This window comes from Zootoca vivipara, chromosome 9 (genome assembly GCF_965207765.1).
Source record: "Zootoca vivipara chromosome 9, rZooViv2.hap1.1, whole genome shotgun sequence".
In the NCBI taxonomy this organism is placed as follows: Eukaryota; Metazoa; Chordata; class Lepidosauria; order Squamata; family Lacertidae; genus Zootoca; species Zootoca vivipara.
Genome location: NC_142592.1, coordinates 58,930,943 through 58,953,497, shown reverse-complemented (window position 1 = coordinate 58,953,497; position 22,555 = coordinate 58,930,943). Strand labels below are relative to the sequence as shown.

Below are 22,555 nucleotides of genomic sequence, written 5' to 3'. Positions count from 1 at the left end.
TCAGATAGCTGTTGGATGTTAAAAATATAATACATAAATGGTGGCGGGAAAGTGGAGTCTGTCCTAAATCTTCTAGAAATGGCTTCCAAAAATGCATCTTCATTCTGCTGTCCAGAAAGAGGGAAGGGAAAGAGATTAAAATATATTTTCTAGTGGGAGCCTCAGGTCATCAAAACTTCTTGATTAGTCACTGTGGGGAAGGGAGGAGTGAGGTTTTGTTGTCCATATAATGGGTTAACATTTCCGGAAGGAATTTGATGTTCTTTTAACTTTAGATTTACAAGGGACAAAAGAAGGCAAAGATTTACAGTCAATGGGGCAGCAGTCAATGGAAGCATTGTAGCTTGCTTGAACATGCCCAACTCTACCCTTCCCTGGAACAGACCGCAATCTTTATTGCAAAAGCTGGATTGTGGGGCTATTCCATAAAACCTTTCTAGAAGTGTCTTCTCCACCTGAAGAGCTGCTCACCACATAAACACCACATTTAAAATCACATGCCCCATCCCAAGAATCCTGGGAACTGTAGTTTACCCACCACAGAGCTACAATTCCTAGCACCCTTAACAAACCACTGCTCCCAGGTTTATTTGAGGAAAGTTGTGTGCTTTTCATATATGGTGTGTTCGTAGCTGAAGAACATAGCTGAAAAGTGAGGCACTTCCAAGTGTCCAGTTTATTAACCTCCAGATTTGTTTGCAGATATGTAGACTATTTAATTCATCCTGATTTGTTTGTGGGGAGGCTAGATGACACTGCATCAAACCAAGCATTACTTCACACTTTCCACTGCACTTCCCCATCACTTTTCTTGCCAATCTTTTGAGGAAGTGAGTTTGTTACATGAGACCTCCCCAGTAAGTCACACGAAGGAAGTGGAGTTAACTCTTTATTAGGGAAAAAAAGAAAAAGGGATCTGCACAGGAGTGCCGGGTGTAATGAGCATGACAACTCTTCTTTGATACGTCTTGCCTCTATGAAGCAGTTGCGGAGACTGAAGTTCCTCGCCTCCCCACAGCTATCTAAGTCTCCTTCTCTTCAGCTCCCCCCCCCCCGTGCAATGAGAGACTGCGCCTGCCTGTCTTTGCTCCTCTCACTTCATGCCTCTTCTGGGGCTCATGGCAGTAAGATTTGGCTGCTAAGTTCAGTTCCCTTCTGGGTGTGTATCGTGTTCGTTGCCTCAGCTAGGAACAGAGGAAGCTGCCTTAGACTGAGACACCACCATTGGCCCAACTAGCTCAGTACTGTCCACACTGACTGGCAGCAGACTTTCAGGGTTTCCCAATATTACCTGGAGATGGGAGCTTCTGCATGTGAGGCATATGCTCCACTGCTTGTTAGGATCGTCCTACTCGTGTGTCAAGAATCCTAACACTGCTGAGCTCCGGCCCTGTGCCCCAAGAGCAAAATGTCCTGGGCCAGCCCTATCTCAACAAACCTTGCCATAAAAAAAAAACCTGAGCAGAAACATGTCCTCCCAAAAAAATGTTCATACAGATGGGATAAAAATGGGTCAAAGGAGCGCAGGAAGAAATCCCTTTTCCCGCTTTCCCAGCCCTCCTTCCAAAACGGTTATTTCTGAGCAGTGACAAAACACAACCTCTTTTGTCAGCTGCTTGCGTTCCTGGCCGACAGTCCTCTGGGGTTCCATTGTGCCGCCTCCTCAGGCTGTTGTTGGAGCAGCTCCTGGGAGCCAATCTCCATTCCTATGCAAGGTGCCATCCTGTCAATCACCAGCTTTCATTTCTCAAACTCCTGGACAATAGCAAACAGCAGGAGGACAAAAAGCTGTTGGGGAGGGGGGGAGGAGAAGGGGGGAGGAAGCAAAGTGCTGGAAGGAAGCAGCTGCAATTGCTGTTGAAAACCAAACTCTGTCCTTGCGGCCCTTTCAGCTTCGATTTCTTCAACGGACCAACAACTCTCCCCCTCACTTCCCAAACTCCAGCCGCCCCATCACTTCCCCACCTTTGGTTCTGGTGTTGCTTATCTCCCTGGTGTCCCAAACTGGAAATGAGCTGGAAACAGGCCTCTCCTGTGCAACGGCTCACCAGTAGACCGTAACTTGCCAATAAAACTTTCTGGAAAGCAGCTTTCCAAGGACTGCCAAGACAAGCCAGAGAATAATACGTCTAAAAAGTCATGGGGTAGCAAATTTAGAGCAACTGAGGCTTTCAGACCCAATCCAGCTCCCTTTCCTCCTAGCCTAAGGAGTGTGCACACAGGGAATTAAATAAGCCTGGTTAGGTGCAGGAGGGGGGAATGAGGGACCTTCAACTTGTGCAAATGAAAGGCTAGATTTTTGCATCTTTCAGAGAAGGCAGCTCTGCAGTGCCTGCTCCTCTCTGGCTCAAATGGGGGATTCTTTTCCAACCTAAAGATTGCACCCCCAGTGCAATCCAACACATGGCTATGGGAAGGCAAGACCCACTGAATTCAAGGGGGGCTTACTCCCAGGTAAGTGGATAGAAGAGTGCAGGCCCCTTATTTTCCTTTTTCCGTACATGAAGCAGCAGCAACACCCCCCCCCCCCGGTGGCTTCTGTAAAGACACACCTTTTTGAGGATTTGCTTGCCCCCTAAGATCAGACCTTTTTTATTTAAGCCCCCATTAAGATGTTTTATGGCATGCCTTTATACATCTGTTTTACTGGTTTTACGCATTCTAAAAATGACACTACTGTATTTATAGTTCTCATGTTGGTACGCAGGGCTTCTCCCCACCCCCCTCCAGCTGGAGCTTCTCAGGTGGGCTCCATTGCCATTCGAAGAGAACATGGGAGAAGTTCATGGTGAGCTCCAGCACCTCTCTTTTTCATAAAAATGATACTGGTTGTACACCAGTTTAATTTTAAGCGGCTTATAAATGCCTTAAATAAGAAACACTGTGTGTTTGGTTTGTCTTCCTAATACTTTTAAAACAAGGTGGCCTCAATATCTTGTGAAACAGGCTTTGCAGGAGAAATGCTTCCTACAGCTACTGTTTATATAGTGCCACCAAGCAGTGCTAGCTGTTGATAGACAGAAAACACCCAGATCTTGCTGGAGAACTGAGTAGGGAAGTTGTGCCCTTCCAGACATTGCTGAATTTCACCTCCCATCAGCCCCAGCCAGCAAAGCCAGTGGTCAGGGATGATGGGAGCTGTAGTCTATCATCGCCATCCAGAGGGCCACAGGTTCTGTCATAGACTGGTTGGACCACATGGAATGGTGGGAAGAACCTGCTGGGGAAACAACCAAGGGAATAGGCCAGGCATCCCCAAACTCTGGCCCTCCAGATGTTTTGGACTACAATTCCCATCATCCCTGACTGCTGGTCCTGTTAGCTGGGGATCATGGGAGTTGTAGGCTAAAACATCTGGAGGGCCGCAGTTTGGGGATGCCTGGAATAGGCTCAGAGCCTAGTGGAGGGACAGCAATGAGTGGGCAGAAGGAGAAGACTGGGAAGAGGTGGTGTCAGAAAGCTGAAGGGCTAACAGGACTCAGTGAGCTGGGAGAGCCTGTGGCAGAGAGAAATCCAAAATCGGAAGCAGAAGCTGAAGCAGGAGGGTGGGAGGAGAGAGGCCAAGAGGCAGAGATGTGTAAAGCTAGTGAAGAGTCACAGGTGTCTCCCCATTGGGGCATATAAGAGGTATATACATTCATCAAAACAAATTATTAAAAGAAAAAGAGCTCTCTCGTATCCATTACCAGAATCTGTTTGTTCAGGAAGGAGGCTGTAACTGAGATGGCAGAGTATGTACTTTGGTTCAATCCCTGGCATGTAGGATAGGGGGAAAAACCAACTCTTTCCATACCTTAGCGAGAGCTGTTGCCAAGGCATTGTTTGACCCAGGGTTCATCAGCTCATCTACCTGCTGGGCTAAGTAATGCTCAAACTGAAGTGTGACTCACTACTTATTAGTAAGAACACAATGCGGCTGTGTGCTTCCTGCAAAATGGAGCTGAGCAATCACGGTTCACATAAGGAATGAGGTTTCTTTCTTTCTTTTTATTAAGGGGCTTTGCTTGTGTGAGGGATATGAAAAGAGCACGTTCACCGGCCTTCTCAGAACAATGGCTCCAGATGGAAGATGTAATTGATTTTGAAGAGCATGAACATCTGTAGAGCATGTGTCCCACTATCCCAATGGGTCGCTCATTTGGAAAAGAAAACCCCCTTCTCCTTGTGTGTGTGGCGTGCAGAGACCAATGAAGCAGTCAGTCACTTCCTTGCAGTAAGGACAATCCTGTACTTGCATTCACAGATGGGCACAGAGTAAGTGCTTTCTTACTCTCTAAAGCCTGGCTCGACAGCCGGTACCGTAGGTATGTTCAGGAAATGCATTTCAAGCGGGTGAAATAAGTGGAGGGGACAGCTTCTGTGTAGAAGCAAAAAGCCAGCAATTTTTCACCGTAAAGCACTGCAAATTGTTTTTGAGAGCATCAGCATGGGACTTTTAAGAATGCTTACAGAAACTGAGACGGTTGCAAACTGTGCTGAACCCAAGGCAGCAGTTTTGCAAGAAAAGGCCACAGTTCATTTGAGTGAAGTGGCTTTTCTCGGGATTAACTGATGACCGATATCAAGATGAACTACCAAGGGATCAGCAGAACCTCATTTAAATTGGCTAAGTGAAATCAATCGCACCCCTGCTCTTGGAATTCATTAATGAACTACAAGTGCAACCTGCAACAAAATGTTGCAGTGTGCAGTGCTCCCGTTTGGGAGGCCAGATACACCTCTGCCCTCACTGAGTGAATCTATTTGCTTCTATGGAAAATAAAAAAATTCCTTCAGTAGCACCTTAAAGACCAACTAAGTTTATATTTTGGTATGAGCTTTCGCGTGCATGCACACTTCTTCAGATACACTAGAAACAGAAGTGTCAGACCCTATATATATACAGAGGGTGGTGGGGGTGGGTGGGAATGGGAGATGGGCTGATGGGAGGGGTAAACCTGTAGATGGGTGTTAATGGCTGCTGATGGCTGCAATTAGTCCTGGGCTGAGGTGCTAAAGAAAGCTTGATCATGCATAATGAGATAAGAATCCGATATCTCTATTCATCCCAGGTGCTTCCATGGTTTTAAGCTTGGTAATGATTTCCAATTCAGCAACGTCCCTTTCCAGTCTGTTCCTGCTTCTATGGAGTCTTCCCTGCCACTCAATTTATTTGTACTTCTGTAGTTTGCATGATACTCCAACGATAGTAAAATCCAATTCGGGAGGAGAGGTCGGAGAGAGCTGGAAAGAGGAGCCTTACACAGCGGCCATCTTGGAAGAATTCGTTTGCATGATACCTCTCCATGCCCAGTGCCTTTATGGGGACAGAACCAATGGCACTCAGAATCTGGAAATAGAGGGGACAGTCATCATTCTTCACTTGGAAGATTCAGTGATGCATTGTCTATTACTTATCATTTTTCCATTGGAGGAGTTGGCCAGAGGATTGCAGCCAAGAGTGGAAGTCATGAACTACAGAGCCTCCCATTCAACCCTTTCCAGCTATGATTACATGATCTCGGACAAGCTGCGATTTCTCACCCACAGCCCTCCAAGCCTCTGAAATACGGAAATAGGATTGACCTACCTTACAGGGTGGCTGTTAAAATGTTGCTTCAGATATTAAGTGAAGCACTTTGGACGTAGTACACAGTATTACTAGCCACCAGAGACTACATCATTATTTGTTTATAAAGCACATACCTAAAATTACTATACAAAAATATAAATGGAGGGGCCCGGCCTGCATACTTCTATTTTAATAGACATGATTTTAAAAAAGAAAGAATGGGGAGGGAACAGGAAGAAGATAAGCAAATTCAGATACTGATTCTTGCTAGGTGGGAAGGTCCCAGAGGGAGCTGATACTGGAAGTTCCCAGTGGCAGTTTGTGGCAGCTGAGCCAATGGAAGGAGCCTTGCTGTTTCACTTCGCCCTCTAGTGCTGCCAAGTAAAAATGCTCCAATGAAGACAGTTCTGGGAGAGAAGCCAACAGCTCTTTAATAGGAAGCTTCAGATCAGAATCTCTTAATTATAATTCCCCTTGCCAAATTATTCCTGTTTTTGTATTTATTGCAACAATATACTTATCAGGGGCACAATCTAGTGACAATTCCATTGATTTCAATTCAGTGCATACTTACTGTAGATGTGCTTAAACCACGGGCTGAAATGGGCCTTGAGTTTTAAAGTGTGTGGGTATATATATATATATATATATATATATATATAAAATCACCAGCATCTGGATAAAGTCCAACACCTGTGATTCCTGTTCTTTTGATCAAGCATTTATATTTGATGAATCAGCTTATTTATTGGCTTTCACTACAGCCTTGATATCTATTGCATCTATTTGACATATGCTTTTGTTTCCAATGTCCCAAAAATACTCATGGAAAACTTTACTTTCAAAGCTAGAGTGATTTTACCCTTTTGACTGTGTGTTCTTGCTCTGCCCTCAAACTGCTGAAAATGTTTTGGTTTTGCAATTTTTTTAAAGAAAATTAATTTGCTTCAGTACTGGTCATTTGCTCTGTATTTAATGATTTTAAAATGCTTTCATTATCTTATTACACACCACCAATATATATATATTTAAATTCAGTTGGTGTCTTAAAAAAATGCTTCTGGAAAGAAGCTGGAACGTGTCCAGAGGAGGGCAAGCTGGAACGTGTCCAGAGGAGGGCAACCAAAATAGTCAAAGGCCTGGAAAGAAGCTGGAACGTGTCCAGAGGAGGGCAACCAAAATGGTCAAAGGCCTGGAAACAATGCCTTATGAGGAACGGCTTAGGGAGCTGGGTATGTTTAGCCTGGAGAAGAGAAGGTTAAGGGGTGATATGATAGCCACGTTCAAATATATAAAAGGATGTCATATAGAGGAGGGTGAAAGGTTGTTTTCTGCTGCTCCAGAGAAGCGGACACGGAGCAATGGATTCAAACTACAAGAAAGAAGATTCCACCTCAACATTAGGAAGAACTTCCTGACAGTAAGAGCTGTTCGACAGTGGAATTTGCTGCCAAGAAGTGTGGTAGAGTCTCCTTCTTTGGAGGTCTTTAAGCAGAGGCTTGACAGCCATATGTCAGGAATGCTTTGATGGTGTTTCCTGCTTGGCAGGGGGTTGGACTGGATGACCCTTGTGGTCTCTTCCAACTCTATGATTCTATGATTCTAAGACATCCTTCTGTCCTTGATAAAGGTACAATGTCACACATTAAAGGAGACAATAAAATATCCTACAGAACTAACACTGAGGGCCAATCCAATGCTGTTACTTTTACTGTGCAATTAGCAAACTTTTACAAATGTAATCCTCAACTGGTGGAGAAAGTGGTCCTGATTTTCACTGGGACCCCAGCACACAGGGGGAAGAAACCTTTTGTGCCCCAAACAAGATTCAGGCGGAAATTGCCTCAGCACAACAATTCATGTTAGGAAAGAAGCTCCCATTGTTGCCACATTCCACCAGAAAGATTGGCACTTATGGTGCTCTATTAGTGGAAACAAAAGGGAAGAGTGAAGCATACAAAACTCCCCATTACAATCTACAGAGGGCTATTCTGAAATTAGTAGTTCTGGGAATATCTGTGGCAGATACAGTACTGATTTATAAAACATTTCCACTGTTTAATATAATTAAAAATATATAAAAGTTTGATTTAGTCCACATGAGAATGTGAGAACAAAATAATCAATGTCATGTTTACTGTGGATGCAATAATTTGAGGTAGAGGGACCTTGATAATATAATCCGCAAATGAAGGCATTATCAAGATTAACTGAGCCATTTAAGTGTCATGCACAAAATCTCTAAATCTATAGAGCTTAACCATACCATAAATTCTACTCTTCTGCTTTTAGACATGGAAACTGTGTTATGAAGGAGGGAGCCTTGTGACACTTCTTAATGGTTCCAAAGTAATCTTGACCCTCTGATTCTATTCTCATTCTAATGTGGACTGGAACTGGCCCATATCATGTGTTCTTCATTTGGACTTCATGAAACTGATCGCCCACATCTCTAAGAGGCAGGAGCCATGTTTTCCAGTTAAAAATTTCCTTGCAGATGAAGATAACATCCACACAATTACTTAAGAACATTTATTTATAACATGATATAAAAGAAATGAGATATGAACATTTTTATTTGAACAATAGTAAGTGGCTTCTTATACTTACATTGGTTGTGCTCATTGTATAATATATACACAATGAACATAATTACATTTGTACACAAACTTAACTGGGAACTGAATACCTGCTTATTGCTGTACATACCCTATTCCAAAAGAGGAAAAGCCCAGTACCTCAAGTTTCCTAACCCTTCATTTTTGTTTAAAGTAAAGGAGAGAGAAAAGTAAACACTAACATTCATGTCTATGTTGAGGACAGTATGGGAGAAACTGACATTGCAACTTGACCAAGAAATAATTACAGATCAGAAATAGAGCACATCTTAACTCGGCAATAATAATAATAAATGGCACATTTTAAATAGGGCATAAAACATTTACAAATCAAAAGGTGAAAACAATACATGATTCATTTTTTAGAAGCATAACTGAGGTTTAAGTGGTGATCTGTAAAAGCAACCCATGAAAAAACTAGAAAGGAAGCAAACTTAATTAAATTCTTTTTTTTTAAAAAAAAAAACCTTACACCAGGGAAAAACCACTTGCGAAGGTTCCGATTGTAGGCCGCACATTTGAAAAAGAACCCTTAATTATGTGGATGGAAGTCATAGTAGCAGCAGGCTGGTGTCAGAAGAACAATCTCCAAACTGTTGAGGGTACCATGGGAGGCATTTAAAGCTCTCTTGGAATAAACATTTTCCATGAAGTGATAAAAATGATGCTCTGTGGCCAAAAGCATCCGAACTATGAATTTCATAGATTTAATAAAATTGACTGTACAGTATCTTCTTTCCGTAGGTCCGTTTTGTTAGCCATGAATCGTTTCAGCAGAAGCTGGAAGAGCTGGGGGGGGAAAAAGCTGAGTGAGGTTTATTGCAAACAAGCCACTGAAAAGAGAAGTACAGTATGTGGGGTTTTCTTTTTGAACCTGGACAGAGATAATGGAGACCACCTTCTGCAAGCTGTGATTATCCGTAATCTGAAGTAATCCTAATGGAAGAGCAACCCTGTTGCTGGATCAGATCTAGCTCAGCCACCTTCTTTCCTGATAGTCTGCCATTGACAGAATTATCCTCCACGAATCTCGTAATTTTCTTTAAAAGTAAGGCCCTCTCTTTTCTGTCCCGAATCAACTGCCTATCAGTTTTCACTGGGTTTTAGCACCCGCAAAATATTATCTGGGGTGTGCGTCACTCAACACACAGGCACTGATTTTGACAGCACAGGAGAGAAAGAGTTTGAGGGCACAGGAGAGAAAGAGTTTGATGCTAACCACACAGACATGATTCCTGGACATTATTTTCTAAGAGGTGGTAGGAAGCCTTGTGTTTGGGTCAGAAATGTGCCATTTCTTGTATCCTAAGAACAAAGGCATAAAACTCAAGACTGGTGGCTCAGTGGCAGAGGACATGCTTTTCAGACAAGAGATCCCTAGTTCTAGCCCCATCATCTCCACTTCGAGAGACAGATGATAGGAGAGACCCTGGAGAGAAAGTCACTGTCAGGCAGAACAGACCGTACTGAGCACACAAATACTTTATATTGGCAAAAGGCAGCTTCCAGCGTTATCCCCAAGGTTTAGTATTTGAACATTCCAAATTATTTACCAAGACCAACTCTTAACTGGTGTTTTAGATGTCTGCTGTAACACTGCAGCAGTGCTTACGAAGCTCTGCCAGCGCATGCTTATGACATCTCTGGCCTGGCCACAGAAATCTAAGATGTTTGCTTTATTTCAAAATTTTCTTTTTAATTATTTTTAAATAAAAATTTAGAAGCATAACTATAGTACATGTTGTTATAATACATTTTGGCAGTCTACATATCCTAAATCAAACCTGCTGCTGTTGAGTTTCCTCTTGAAGTCTGTGCTGGCATCTCAAACGAAGAAATAGTATCCTCCTGCTCATGAATGCTGGTTTCTTCACTCTCTTCTGTGCTACTTTCAGGTTTGTGGTTTGCAACTGGGGCCTCGTTCTTCAGGCTGGGGGGGAACGATCTAAGTTTAGAGTTTCCTCTAATTTCTAATTGGGTTAACTGATATTGTACACCACTTCAATAAAAGCCTAAAATACTAGTTGTGGTGTATATAGGATTATGAGATCACGTAACCCAATCTCAGAATCTATGCTTTTCTATAAGGGGGGGGGGGAGGACATCAGTATTGCTTTCTACTTCACACACACAGCACTTTTTAAATAAGACCTAAGAAATCAGATTACGTATTTTGACCTACAATCTTTATCTGAGGCCCTTCTTCATGTGCCTTCTCCATGAAAGATCTGGAGGGGGGCAGCATGAGAACAGGCTTTTTCCACGGTGGCTCCCCATTTGTAGAATGCTCTCCCCAGGAAGGCTCATCTGGTGCTATGTCTTCCTGAACACACCAAACTTATTTCTGTAGTGAAGACACCTAGAGGAGCTTCTGTAGATGATCTTAAAGCACGGTCAGATTCACAAGACTTGGCAACCCCTGAAACAAATCAACTTGCTAGTCACACCTTCTGAATGGTGAGTGACTATACTGTTTCTGGTTTTGGGTCATTAAAGACTTGGGCAGGGATCCAAAAGACTGCAGGTTCACCAAGGTTCTCAGGCCTTCCTTTCCTAACTCAGCCCTTTGCATCCCTTACTCCTACCCCAAAATAATTTCTGAAGGTCACGGCTCTCGTGGAAAGGCTTGCAATGTGCCAAGAGCAGCTGCTTCCTAGGTATACATCAAAGTGCTTTGCAGGTAGGCATGGGCTTCTTTCGATCCCAGCCTTGTAGTTTCCCAACTGGAAGTAGAATGAGTTTGGAATGAATTTTGACACCTTTATCATGCTAACTTTTTCAAAATGGGAAAATCTATTTTGGAGCCTTTGGAAGACAGGAACTTTTACGTTAGCTTTCACATGCTAGGTAAAAGGCCAACACAGCTGTTTTTTTTATGGCTGTGAGACTATTTTAATTCCTTTATTTAAAAGTTTGGTAGTGATCCAGAAACAAACTGGACAATTTTACATTTTTTTATTAAAAAAATGCTCTTGAAACCTATATTATGTAATAGCTTCAGTACTTTATTTTCAGGTCCCAGAAATAAGTACATGAAGTGGTAAAGCAAGAGCTGATGTGGAGGGGGTAACTGTTAGTTTGTGAATCCCCTCCTATGAATTGAAAAGAAATGGAATGCAGGGGTGAAGTCACCCCCTAAATTTGCAGATATGGAATCAATGCAATGACTTTTGGTTTTACTGCAAAGCCCCACACAGCTGCTGTTACTAGTAAGTTACCTGAAGTCAGCATCTTGTTTCTCTTCTACTTTTTTTAGCTTTTCAGAAGCCTCATAGGGAGTCCCCTCCTTTGGCTCTAAGACATCTGGTGACAGCTGACTTTCATTTTTTGATAACTGAGGGTAAACAAAAAGGTGAATAATAAATGTTAGCTATTTGAGTACCAAAGTTGAAGAGGTGTGTAGATAGAAGAGTTTTATTTTCTGTTTTTAATTTCAGTTACTCAATCTCCTGCATTGAGGTTGGTGCACTTTTTAAAGCTGTCCCTAATGAACAAGCAGAATTAAGTTTGGGACAACCAGGAGGCACCAAGGAAAGAAAAAAGGGGAGGTAAAGTTTCAAAGGTACACACGCTAAAAAACACTTTTGTTCAGGAGCATTTAAGAAGCACATCATTGCATTCTCTGTGTCATGAGCAGAGAACACAGAGATGTGCTTTCTAAGTGCTGCTAAGGAAGAACTATATTTTGAAATATGTTTGGCCAACAATATCTTTATTTTTGTGTACCCTTGAGATTTCACACCCCTCTTTCTCCTAGTTAATTGTGGACTACCTGAACTCTGCACTGTTCACCCAACATTTGCTCAGTGATTTGTAGTAACCCAAACTATAATTTTAGTTTGAAAGCATGCCCTGCAAAAGAGAAAGAAGATTAGAAAAAGTGGTTAAAATGTAGACAAGAGCTCCAGGCTAACTAATTAAGCAAGTTCTAGAGGTGTCTTTGTGGGGAAGGTTTTGGTTCTATGTTTTCTGACCCCAGTTCCTTATTTTCTGATTGCATGCCAATAAATTTCTGTGATCAGGAAAAAAAGCAGTACCTGTGTAATAAAACCAGCATGATGTTCATTTGGATGATCATTATTCTTATCCTCTGGACGATCATTATCTTTAATCCAAGGTAAGTCTTCTGCACAATTTTGATGGCTCTGGTCTGCATCACTTCCTCTAATGGCATACTCTAATTCCTTGGTAATGCATACAAAATCATCCTTCCTTTGGTTCTGCAGAGAGTATTTGATTTATTGTGAACAAGCAAGGCAACTAACTGGCAGTACAATGATAAAGACAGACACTGGTTAGTTAGGAAACAAGATACAACAGGGCCCCTCTGGACATCATTTTTAAAGCACATTCCTAAGATTTGTGCTTGTGATGCTGTCTGGGTGCCTTCAATACTGTTTGTGCCTTCAAAGGTTTTGGAGTGGTCACACTCCTTTGCTTGCAGTCAGAACATATTCTGTAACTTCCTGCTGAAATACTGTAACTTTTTATACCAAAAATGTTCTATTTATTTTTGTCCCCACTTCTGTTGTGCTCTAACCCCTCCAGACAGCAGTAATGTGGCAGCATGTGGTGGCATTGCCAAACAAATCTACTATTAAAGCACCATTATTGTGTCAAAAACGTATTGCAGAATATGCCCACAATATAACATCAGTCTGGAGGGGCTCACAGATTGTTAACTTCCTTGTAGAAAACATCTTACATGAGACTCCTTCTGTACATGACACACAGGTACTGATATAATGGGTGGTCACTACACACCTGCAGCATAGGACCTTGCAATTGCCTGTACCTTCCCTGTGCACCAAATGTGTCCACACAGAGTAACATTGCTCAAAACACTTTTTTTAAACCAAAGAGTAGACCTCTCTATCTTTTAGTGATGCTACTGTCCATTCCAAAAAGCAGGGAGGAAGCTGCTCATCTTCTTGGGGAGCAAGGTTGCTCTAAGACAGGCATCCCCAAACAGCGGCCCTCCATATGTTTTGGCCTACAACTCCCACGATCCCTAGCTAACAGGACCAGTGGTCGGGGAAGATGGGAATTGTAGTCCAAAACATCTGGAGGGCTGAAGTTTGGGAATGCCTGCAATATCTGTTTCCACATCCTTATCCAGATTCTTGAGGCAGCACAGAAGTCAGTCCTCTGCCATAAACTGAGACTCTAAGACAGGCTCTCCAGATGTTTTGGAACTACAACTCCCATGATCCTTAACTAACAGGGCCAGTGGTCAGGGATCATGGGGGTTGTAGTTCCAAAACATCTGGAGAGCCAAGGTTGCCTATGCTTGCTCTAAGAGTTTCTGTCTGTCAAGGAGAGGGTTGTGGGGGGATGAATGTGTGGCATACCTGAGACAACTTAAAAGGATTCTCTCTGGCAAGGGATGGGCTTTGTGATGGGGATAGATCTGAGACACCAATAATATTCAGTCCTTTCTTCTTCTCTTTTAGGCAGGCCTGCTGATGTCTCTTTATTCTTTCCATCTGCTCTTCCACTGTCATCCGGGGACGAGCACTTTCTGCCAAGCATAGCTGTTCTACTGCACTTCTTGGCCTTTCCTTGAAAGGAAAGAAATGTATGGTAAAAAAGCACTTCTAAAAAAGGAAGCAATGTTTGAGGGACACCTTTACTCTGCTGTTGCAATGGGATATACCATGCTATTCCCAATACATAGAAACTGGCATGATTTGAAGCAACAAGGTCAGCTACACAGAATGTGAATCTATAATTTTTAATCCATGTCAAAGATTTCCATCCACAGAATTCATTGCACTGTGATAAATTCCATAAAATATCACTGCCTCTATTCAAAGAGCACCATGTAAAAAAACTCGCCAATAGCCTTATGGAACTACGTAGAACCTGATGACTGCAATAATGCTGAACAAACTCTCATCTCTGATTCACAGAATGAGGTTGCACTGATGGAATGAAAGCACTCTATTTTATTAGGCAAGTTGGTTTTTGTCTTTTGCCTATCAACAATGCTGCCGACAAATGTGACTGGGGAGAGGAGGCGGGGAAGAGATAGGTGCTGTGCTATTTAAAGACTAGTTCTTCGTATATCATCATGAATCAGCTGCAGTTTTTCAGTAAGGCATTCATATCCCTGTGCATTTGGCCAGGGGGTGAGAGGGTGGTGTTGATGTTCTCATATATACAATATGCAGAAGCCCACTGGGCATTATGGAAAACATGCACTTGACAGATGGTGGCAATCCGGCAAGTCAGTATTTTTCCTCTGCTATATGAAATTGTTCTCTGTCTTCTCATCACAGTCCTTCTGAATATTGTGCCAAGCAGGAGCAGTGCCATGATGATCTTACACTACATGTTGAACAGTGGTGGTGTCTGCTGGTGTAAGAATAGCCACACAGTTGCACTGAGTTGACGTGCAATGCAGATGGAGAACTGGAGGCAGCAAGGGATACAATTCAAAAGTAGTAAATACCGTTCTTAGATCTATCTTCTTAGTTTTCCTTAAAGTCACATAGGAAGCTATTGTTGAAGATTCAGGTGTTGGTGACTTTGTTCTGGGAGGCACAACTCCAATGGGAAAATGAGAGCCTATAAAACAAGAGGGGGGTTGAAAGCATATTGTAAAGACCTTAACTCAAACTCTAGACACAGTTAATGTGAAACATGTTTTATCATGCAGTTAACGTATTTCAGCACCTTCCTAACAATAAGTCTGCTCATAATAAGGATTTTAAAATACATTACATTGAAATCTAATGATTATAGATAAAAGTTAGGTCTGAAGAAGTAATGATTCCTGCTTGTAAGTAATTCTAGAATGATGGACCCCAAGTGCTGGTACTTCTCTTTTAAGATCCATGTACAAGTACGCAATCTTTGGTGCCAAGGAGCCTTAGACCCTGATCATTCCACTCCTGTATTGCCCACAATTTCTGCGCTCCCATTCTGCCAATAGTGCTTTATGAGGTGTAAGAAGGGAGACAGATGGTGGTGGATTCGCTGCAGCAGTTGCTGAAACTGGGGCACACACTGGATTAAGCAAGGGAAAGCTCAGGTCTATGTAACCAGCATAGGCTTTGGGGGTTTTAGATGGATTAACAATAAGAGCTTAACTTTTCTGCCATGCTTTTGGACAATAAGTTGCTGAGAGTTCAGTTATATTTACTGCTTACTTTAAGAATATCTGTGTTGTATGGGGTATTTTTTTAAATAAAAAAAACCCATTTGCTATTAATGTTTGTTTTTGAATTACCATTGTTACAAGCTGTTTTGGGAATTCCTATTAAAAAGACACACACACACACACACACACACACACACACACACACCAGTGACTAACGAAATAGAACATTTATATTGTTATAAAAAAACATTTTGATTTCCACCTTCAACAGCTGCTGACACAAATGATGTGTTCCATCCTCAAAGCTCTACAATTGCAATCTTAGAAACAGTATCATTTTTTACTGGTGCTTCCTTTGAGCTCAGGGCTTCCTGTCTGATTATTATCTTGACCTTTAAGAGATTTTTGGTGGCTATCACTTCAGCACAGCGAGTTTCTGAGCTGGGGGCCTTGTATTCTGATCCCTGACTTATGTGTTTTACCTGGACAAAGTGGTGTTAAGACCCAATCTGCGGTTCTGCCTACGGTATGTTCTACTTCTAATAGGTCTCAAGAGGTGGTGCTGCTCTCTTTTTGTCCCAATCCTTCCTGCTCCCAAGAACATCACTGCCATTTGTGGTGGGAAAATTCGATCATCTCAGCAAGCACACAGTAGGAGAGCTTTGAATGTCTGGCGTGCTTTGAGATTTTATTTGCAGCACACATCTGAGTTTAGAAAGTTGGTAAGGCAATAGTAAAATCTCAATTTTAGTGGCGATCTTACAACCAAGAAATCATGGGGGACCTATCAATTTTTCTTCAGTTTCTCTGTACTACTTTTAACTCCATTACAGAACAGTAAGACACAAACAAATCCTCACAGTGCAAATATCAACAGGCCATAATATTCTATGTATAAAATAATATTTATATTGTGTATTCCTTGTCACATCATGTAGGCAGGATTTTGGACCGTGGCCACTTTCTGCCAGCTTTCATCTAAGGAACTTAAAATACAATCCTAATCCTTTTATGCAGGTACAGCCACAAAAATGACAATTAAAATGAATGCAGCATGCCCAGATCTCCCTCCTTGTTCTCAAAGCAGTGCAGGTGGTTGACAATTCAACACTGGATCCTTAAAAATGGGTTTCATCGTGCTTTAACTGTTTGCTTTGAACACTTTGGTCTGATGAAATGTATTACTCCAGCAGGAAATGGTACATTGTCACTAGGATTCTTTATTTAAAACTAGCAGCATCATACCCAGAGCTGCTCAGGAATTCCAAGAAACCATTTTTTATTTTATTTTTGGTAAGGTTCAGATTGCTATTTTGATTCCAAATGGCATCCAATTGTATCCAAACAGATGAAAACCTGCTCCTTGATCGCAGGGACCATCATGCAAGATTTTGTGAAGGTATCTTAAGAGGTGTCCAAATGCAGAGAGAAGAGACAAACAACTTTCCAAAATACATCGTAGATACTTTAATTAGATAAGAGGATTTTATTATTGGCTATCCTGCAAGTTGTTTTCCCCACCACTTTTGGAAAGACAGATGTGGCAAGACTTTCTATGCATACTGATGGAAATAAGTATCACACCATAGTTTTAAAAAGCTGCATTGCTTTGTGCCTTGCATCTCCCAGCCCTGCTGCATGATAGGTTTTGACAGCTCCAATGAAGTGTATGTGCCTAAATTGTTGATCACTAGTTGTGCGATGAATGCGATTAGCAGAATAAACACACAGGTTAACATTCCCTACCTAAGCCCCTAAAGCTCTCAGACTAAGTTAATAGGATTTACTCTGAGACTTTAGCTCACCACTTCCTCCGCAGTAAGCAGATGCAAGGACAATCGTCTTAGTAAAGCATCAATTTTGGTTTATTAGATTGCTGAAAGCAGCTCACGCATTTGCCTTATCTGACCATATCTCTCTAGTACAGGAGCAGACAGAGGTCTGACACTAGCAAGATGAACAAAATGGGTCTGGTATTTCCAAAGGGACTGTTAGAAAATGTGTCTGCTTCAGAATATAAACCATTATAGGCAAAGCAATACTTCTTATTAGACCCCCCCCCTTTCCTGTCTCAAGTTGAAATAACAGTCTAGTTCCTTGTTCTGAGACTGGTCTATCTAGACCTACAGCATCCCCAGATAAATGCCCAATTGCTTATTTAAATAATCTCCAAGAAGGTGATATGACAGCATCCAAGGCTGTTTCTTCTATTACTTCTATTCTGTTTAGGGAAGCTTTTAATGTTTGATGGATTTCTGTATTTTAATATTTTGTTGGAAGCCGCCCAGAGTGGCTGGGGGAACCCGGCAGGATGGGCGGGGTATAAATAAATTATTATTATTATTATTATTATTATTATTATTATTACGGTATTACAGCACATTTATAGACAAAACTTTCTTCCAATCCAGCCTACACTTCCTTTGTTTGAAGTTTATCACCTCACTGCTTCTTCCACAGACTTCAAAGTTGCCAGCTTATATAGGCACTTCATATGCTTAAATTGAATTTAGTGTAAGATGGAAAAGAGGGGAAACGGGAATCAAAGAGCTATAAGAGTACCCTCCTCAAACTGAAAGGCAGTGATAAAGCTGGATAAAGCCAACTGGCATGATGCAAACAAGAAGATGTTGAAAAAGTAAGGCAGCCCAACATGTGAAACTGTTCAGGCTCTTCACCCCACCCCCCACCCCCCAATTATTTTTGCATTTTTCACCTCACCATCAAACGCTAAGGAATCCAATGGTGTGAAAAATGACTGAGGGGAGCTGCTCCACACAAGCACATGTATGATTAGACTGCATATTGTACAAGGATTTGTGATGGCTATTTATATCCTTTCTGATAACTCTTTACAAACCGTTCTATACTTACTTATATATGTGTGGGTGGGTGTGTAATGTGCACATACATATCATTGTCGCTGACCAATATGAATAATCTTTTTGTAATTAAAATCTAAGTTCCTCAATTTGCTTCCCCCCCTTCTCCCTCCCAATCAGTTTTCCTTTCATGTCATGCCTTTTGAATTGAAACCACCGGAGCAAGTACTGTCTCATTACTGTTCACTTTGAACTGGTCTGGGAGCCTCGCCCGCCTTCCCCAAAGAGTGAGTTAAAAATCCTTCAAATAAGTAATAAATAGGCAGCATAGCCTTGTGCAGCAATCTCAACATGCCAGGGCTTCAAGTGGCTTGGTATGCTATTTACGTGAGTGAACTGAGCTTAAGGGAGTTTCATTCAAAATGGATTGCACAGAACAGATGCTGCAGTGGCTAGAATGCTGCCAAGAAGGATATATTTCTGCTCAGCCATAAAGCCCATGAGGTATTTCATCATATAAAAATAAATAATATCCTTATTTTGATTTAATGCTCCAAACTAAGTGCTTTGTAAAATCAAGGTGAACAAGCCTCCCACTTGCAGACTTAAGATTCAGTAGACCAAAGAGAAGCAATGTGGCTTAAAAAAAACAAAAAACAAACCCACACCAACCACTACAGGGTATTTGTCTAGGAGACAGAGAAAACTTGACAATTGCAATATTACACTTTTCTCTTTTCTTTTTAAGAACACACTTTCCCCCCTGTCTTTTGACAAATCTTGAAGTTCTGTAGTGCTGCCTTCAAGGATGTTCCAGCAAAAAAATGCAGGAAATGGAAGAACAAAGATGGAAAGATTGTTCAAGGGCAATGACTGAAAATGAACAATTGTTTGGAGGAGTGGTGTGTGCAGAACATGAGAGATGTGATTAGGCATAGCGTCAATATGGATTTCAAGGCTGATTCTCAGTATTATCTTTTATTTTTCTTCTTCCTGCGACTGACTAAAAGCCTTCTCTGGTTGTATTGTTGTTGTTTAGTTGTTTAGTCATGTCTGACTCTTCGTGACGCCATGGACCAGAGCACGCCAGGCTCTTTTTGTATAATTAAACCTAATTTCACTATGCTAGCTGTTTGTCTTACGATAAGAACAAGTTACTCTATTTGTAAAACTACAGTGGTACCTCGGGTTAAGAACTGGAGGTCCGTTCTTAACCTGAAACTGTTCTTAACCTTAGGTAACACTTTAGCTGCCGCCGCGCTGCCACCGCACGATTTCTGTTCTCATCCTGAAGCAAAGGTCTTAACCCGAGGTACTATTTCTGGGTTAGCGGAGTCTGTAACCTGAAGCGTCTGTAACCCAAGGTACCACTGTATAACCAATTGTGCTGTTTCTTCTGCGTGATTACAGGAGTTCCCTATTCCCCTATCAGGGGAAATAGCAACCAACTGTTGTTTAGCCTATATATTATTTTACCGACCTTTAGCTGCAGACATTTCCGACTCAGAAACTGGGTCTGCCTTTTCTTCCCCATTTGATTCATCAACTTCTGCCACAGTTGTTAGCTCAGGCTCACTTTTATAAAGACGGTAATCTGGACCCTAGAAGTCAACCACAGTAAAACATACATTAGCATTTTCCCATAAGACATGTCAGAACATAACAGCAAGATAGAGTAGAGTATGGCAATGATGGTAGTATGTTCTGAAATGCCCTCTTCTTCTAAAGGCCCAGGAGAACAAAAGATTGCTTACATTCTGTGTAGATATATTTTTAAGTGAACTGCATGGCAAAATATATGCCAAGAGGCTGGATAGGCACAACTCACAAGTACAGAACTTGTTTTTGTAGCTGTGTGAAACAACACTCAGCTTTTACTGGAAAACCTATGGCTTTTTCTTTCCTTAGAGCATCACATGGAAAATTTGAAGGAAAGTGTTCTCTGCTTATCGCATCATTTTCCCTTGCAGAATGTAAGCTTGTTGTGGCAGCTACCTATGCATGATTAAATAATTATGGACAGTGCCAGGTACTGTCAATAATTCCTTTAAAAAACCTGTTGGACTTGTTTCAAAATATGATTTTTTTAAATTAATAAATTAAGCACCCACCTAGCAAAATGGAACATAGCATGAGCTCAAATCTGGTTTCAGAGCCACCAATATTGTTGGACAAAGTACAAAATGCAACCAGTCTGAGTCAATGGGTACACTGACATTCACGTAATATTGATGAAAACAGAAGCGGCAAACATGAACAATGCAGCTGAGAATAACGCAGTTAAGCTGAAAAGAAGCAACGTCACAACACAAAAGTAGCTGGATGTCAAAATAAAATGGCAACTGTGCAGGGGTGGTGGGATGACTGATGAAGAACGTGGCAGTTTCGGCCACTTACAGAGTGAGCTCCATTTCTTTGGTATCCTTGAACTTGGTGAATCTTCCTCTCTTCTGGCAGATGTACAGGGCCCCTGCTATAACAGAGCAAGGAGCTGCTATCACTGGGCAGAGGGGGGATTATGGGAGGATGCTCTGCAAAGTCATAGGACCGAGGGAGTGGAGGACGAGGTGGGACTACTTCCTCTTCCTAAAGATTGCAGAACAGTCACCTGATTTAGATGTGCTCATCTATCACAACAGTTATAATTTCTTTCACATATTTTACAGCAGTTATATTGCAGGTTGGAATTAAAGGGACACTGCTGTAATGAGAGGGACAGATTAAAAAAAAATAACTCTAGTACATCACCAGTGGACACAACATTTTACCAATTTGTTCTTGGTCCACCTCTGGTCCCCTTTATGGGGGGGAGGGGAGGGAACAGAACAAAGCATGCAATCCTCACCCACCCCTGAGCAAATAAATGAACTTTCCTCAGGTCAATTTTTCTTGATGGTATTTCCCCCCCAATTTCCCTATATTTCATGTGTTGATGCACTCTCACACATTTCAATTTAAAAAGTGTACATTCTCTCATAAAAACTAAAACGTATATTCCAATTCCTTTAGACATTGCCTCCCACATGTCACTCACAGTGTCCCTTTAAAACAACCCAATTCCTGAAGTTATTATAGGCTCAGAGACACTGAGCACTATCAACTCCCCAACATTTTGAGCAGGAATTGTGGGTGCTCAGCTCTTACAGAACTGAGCTTATAGGTGCAAACACACATGTAAAGCATTTCTTGCTATATGAAATGTGTGTGGGGCAGGGTGAAGAATCAAGGTTCACAATTTGCTGGGAGAGGAATCAGGATAAATAGAAAATAAGAAATGGGAAGAGATATATGAACTTATAAGAGTAAGAAGTCACAAAACATACAAAGGAATTGTCATTTGGGAGTTCAGCCTTTAGAATTAACCCTGTTTTGAAATCTGGTTATTTAAATATACCAAACATACATAAAACAACTTTAATAAAAAGGACAAGTAGGAGATTTGAATCAGAAAGTGATTACAAAAGCCCACCCCACCCCAAAAAAATCCTTAGGACATACCTCATTTTTATATTTAGATGAAAAAGCCTTTAATGCAACGATATCTATTTAAAAAGAAAGAAGAACATTTATTTTTATGAGTAATGAATTAAATCCTTGGTAGTGATCAACAGCTTAAATATTTCCTTTTCAATAACTGAAATGAAACTGTATTCGATCAAGAGCGTATATAACAGCTTTTAAGAGGTTGGCATGCCAATTTACCTGCCTCTGCAGTGCTGTTTCTTTGCTGTTTATGTTTACTCAAACCTTCCATGACATCCTGAATTCGCCAAAGCTCCTTCTGAATTTGAGCACGTTGTATACCGGCTGACTCAGTCTGCCAGAGAGAAATGTTAAAATTGAGATTGTCTGCCTCCACTTTTTATAAAAAGCATTGAAGGATTCACTGTCTTTTATCATGCACTTTTTTCATTCTGGATACAATGCCCTTTGAAACAAAAGCCACTTGCAGGCCTCTCCCAAGGCAACAAGCTATCCAAGGCTGTCAACTGCTACCCACATGGGGCATTTGGGGATGTCAGCTTTCATCTACCCCGTGACCTGTTCCTGGAGCTTGGGGGCAGTGCAGGATGTGGAGAACAAAGGCAGTAGAATCCATTCACATTACACATTTAATAATATTTATTTTAACTGCAGTACTGAGGACTCTCTAAGATGTTCCGTAGGCAAAATGAGGGAACATTATGCACATGCTGGCACATTATGTTTCAGCTGTATTTTCCGAAAGGTTTCTTTTTATTTTGTAACCAAATTCAGGCAGATGTGCTTGGGTGGAAATGAAGGAAAAACTAGGAGAGACTGAACTTCTGACCCAAATTTTGACTGCACCACATATTTCATTGAGATTTTGTCCTTTCATCCCCACTCACTGCATTCCAACCTCTTATGGGGCAAAAATCTTATTGGCTGGACTATCAACTGGCAGAATGACATTACAATGCTTTGGGAATTTCCCCCA

General features: G+C 41.5%; 1 protein-coding gene across 28 annotated transcripts in view; it reads right to left on the bottom strand.

Annotated features, from left to right (window-relative positions):
- Positions 1-8,069: 8,069 nt before the first annotated feature.
- Positions 8,070-22,555, bottom strand: part of PLEKHA5 (pleckstrin homology domain containing A5) — a 175,802-nt gene continuing 161,316 nt past the window's right edge. For 18 of the 28 annotated variants that reach the window (XM_035127637.3, XM_088652432.1, XM_088652436.1 and 15 more), the window contains 10 exons: positions 21,799-21,913; positions 21,595-21,638; positions 20,494-20,682; positions 19,577-19,697; positions 14,624-14,739; positions 13,521-13,730; positions 12,207-12,389; positions 11,388-11,503; positions 9,954-10,099; positions 8,070-8,958 (listed from right to left, as the gene is read on the bottom strand). In XM_035127637.3, the coding sequence (XP_034983528.2) occupies positions 8,924-8,958; positions 9,954-10,099; positions 11,388-11,503; positions 12,207-12,389; positions 13,521-13,730; positions 14,624-14,739; positions 19,577-19,697; positions 20,494-20,682; positions 21,595-21,638; positions 21,799-21,913 (1,275 nt within the window). In that variant the 3' untranslated portion in view covers positions 8,070-8,923. The remainder of the gene's footprint in view (positions 8,959-9,953; positions 10,100-11,387; positions 11,504-12,206; positions 12,390-13,520; positions 13,731-14,623; positions 14,740-19,576; positions 19,698-20,493; positions 20,683-21,594; positions 21,639-21,798; positions 21,914-22,555) is intronic. The other 10 variants (XM_088652439.1, XM_035127620.3, XM_035127625.3 and 7 more) reach the window with 1 other exon arrangement.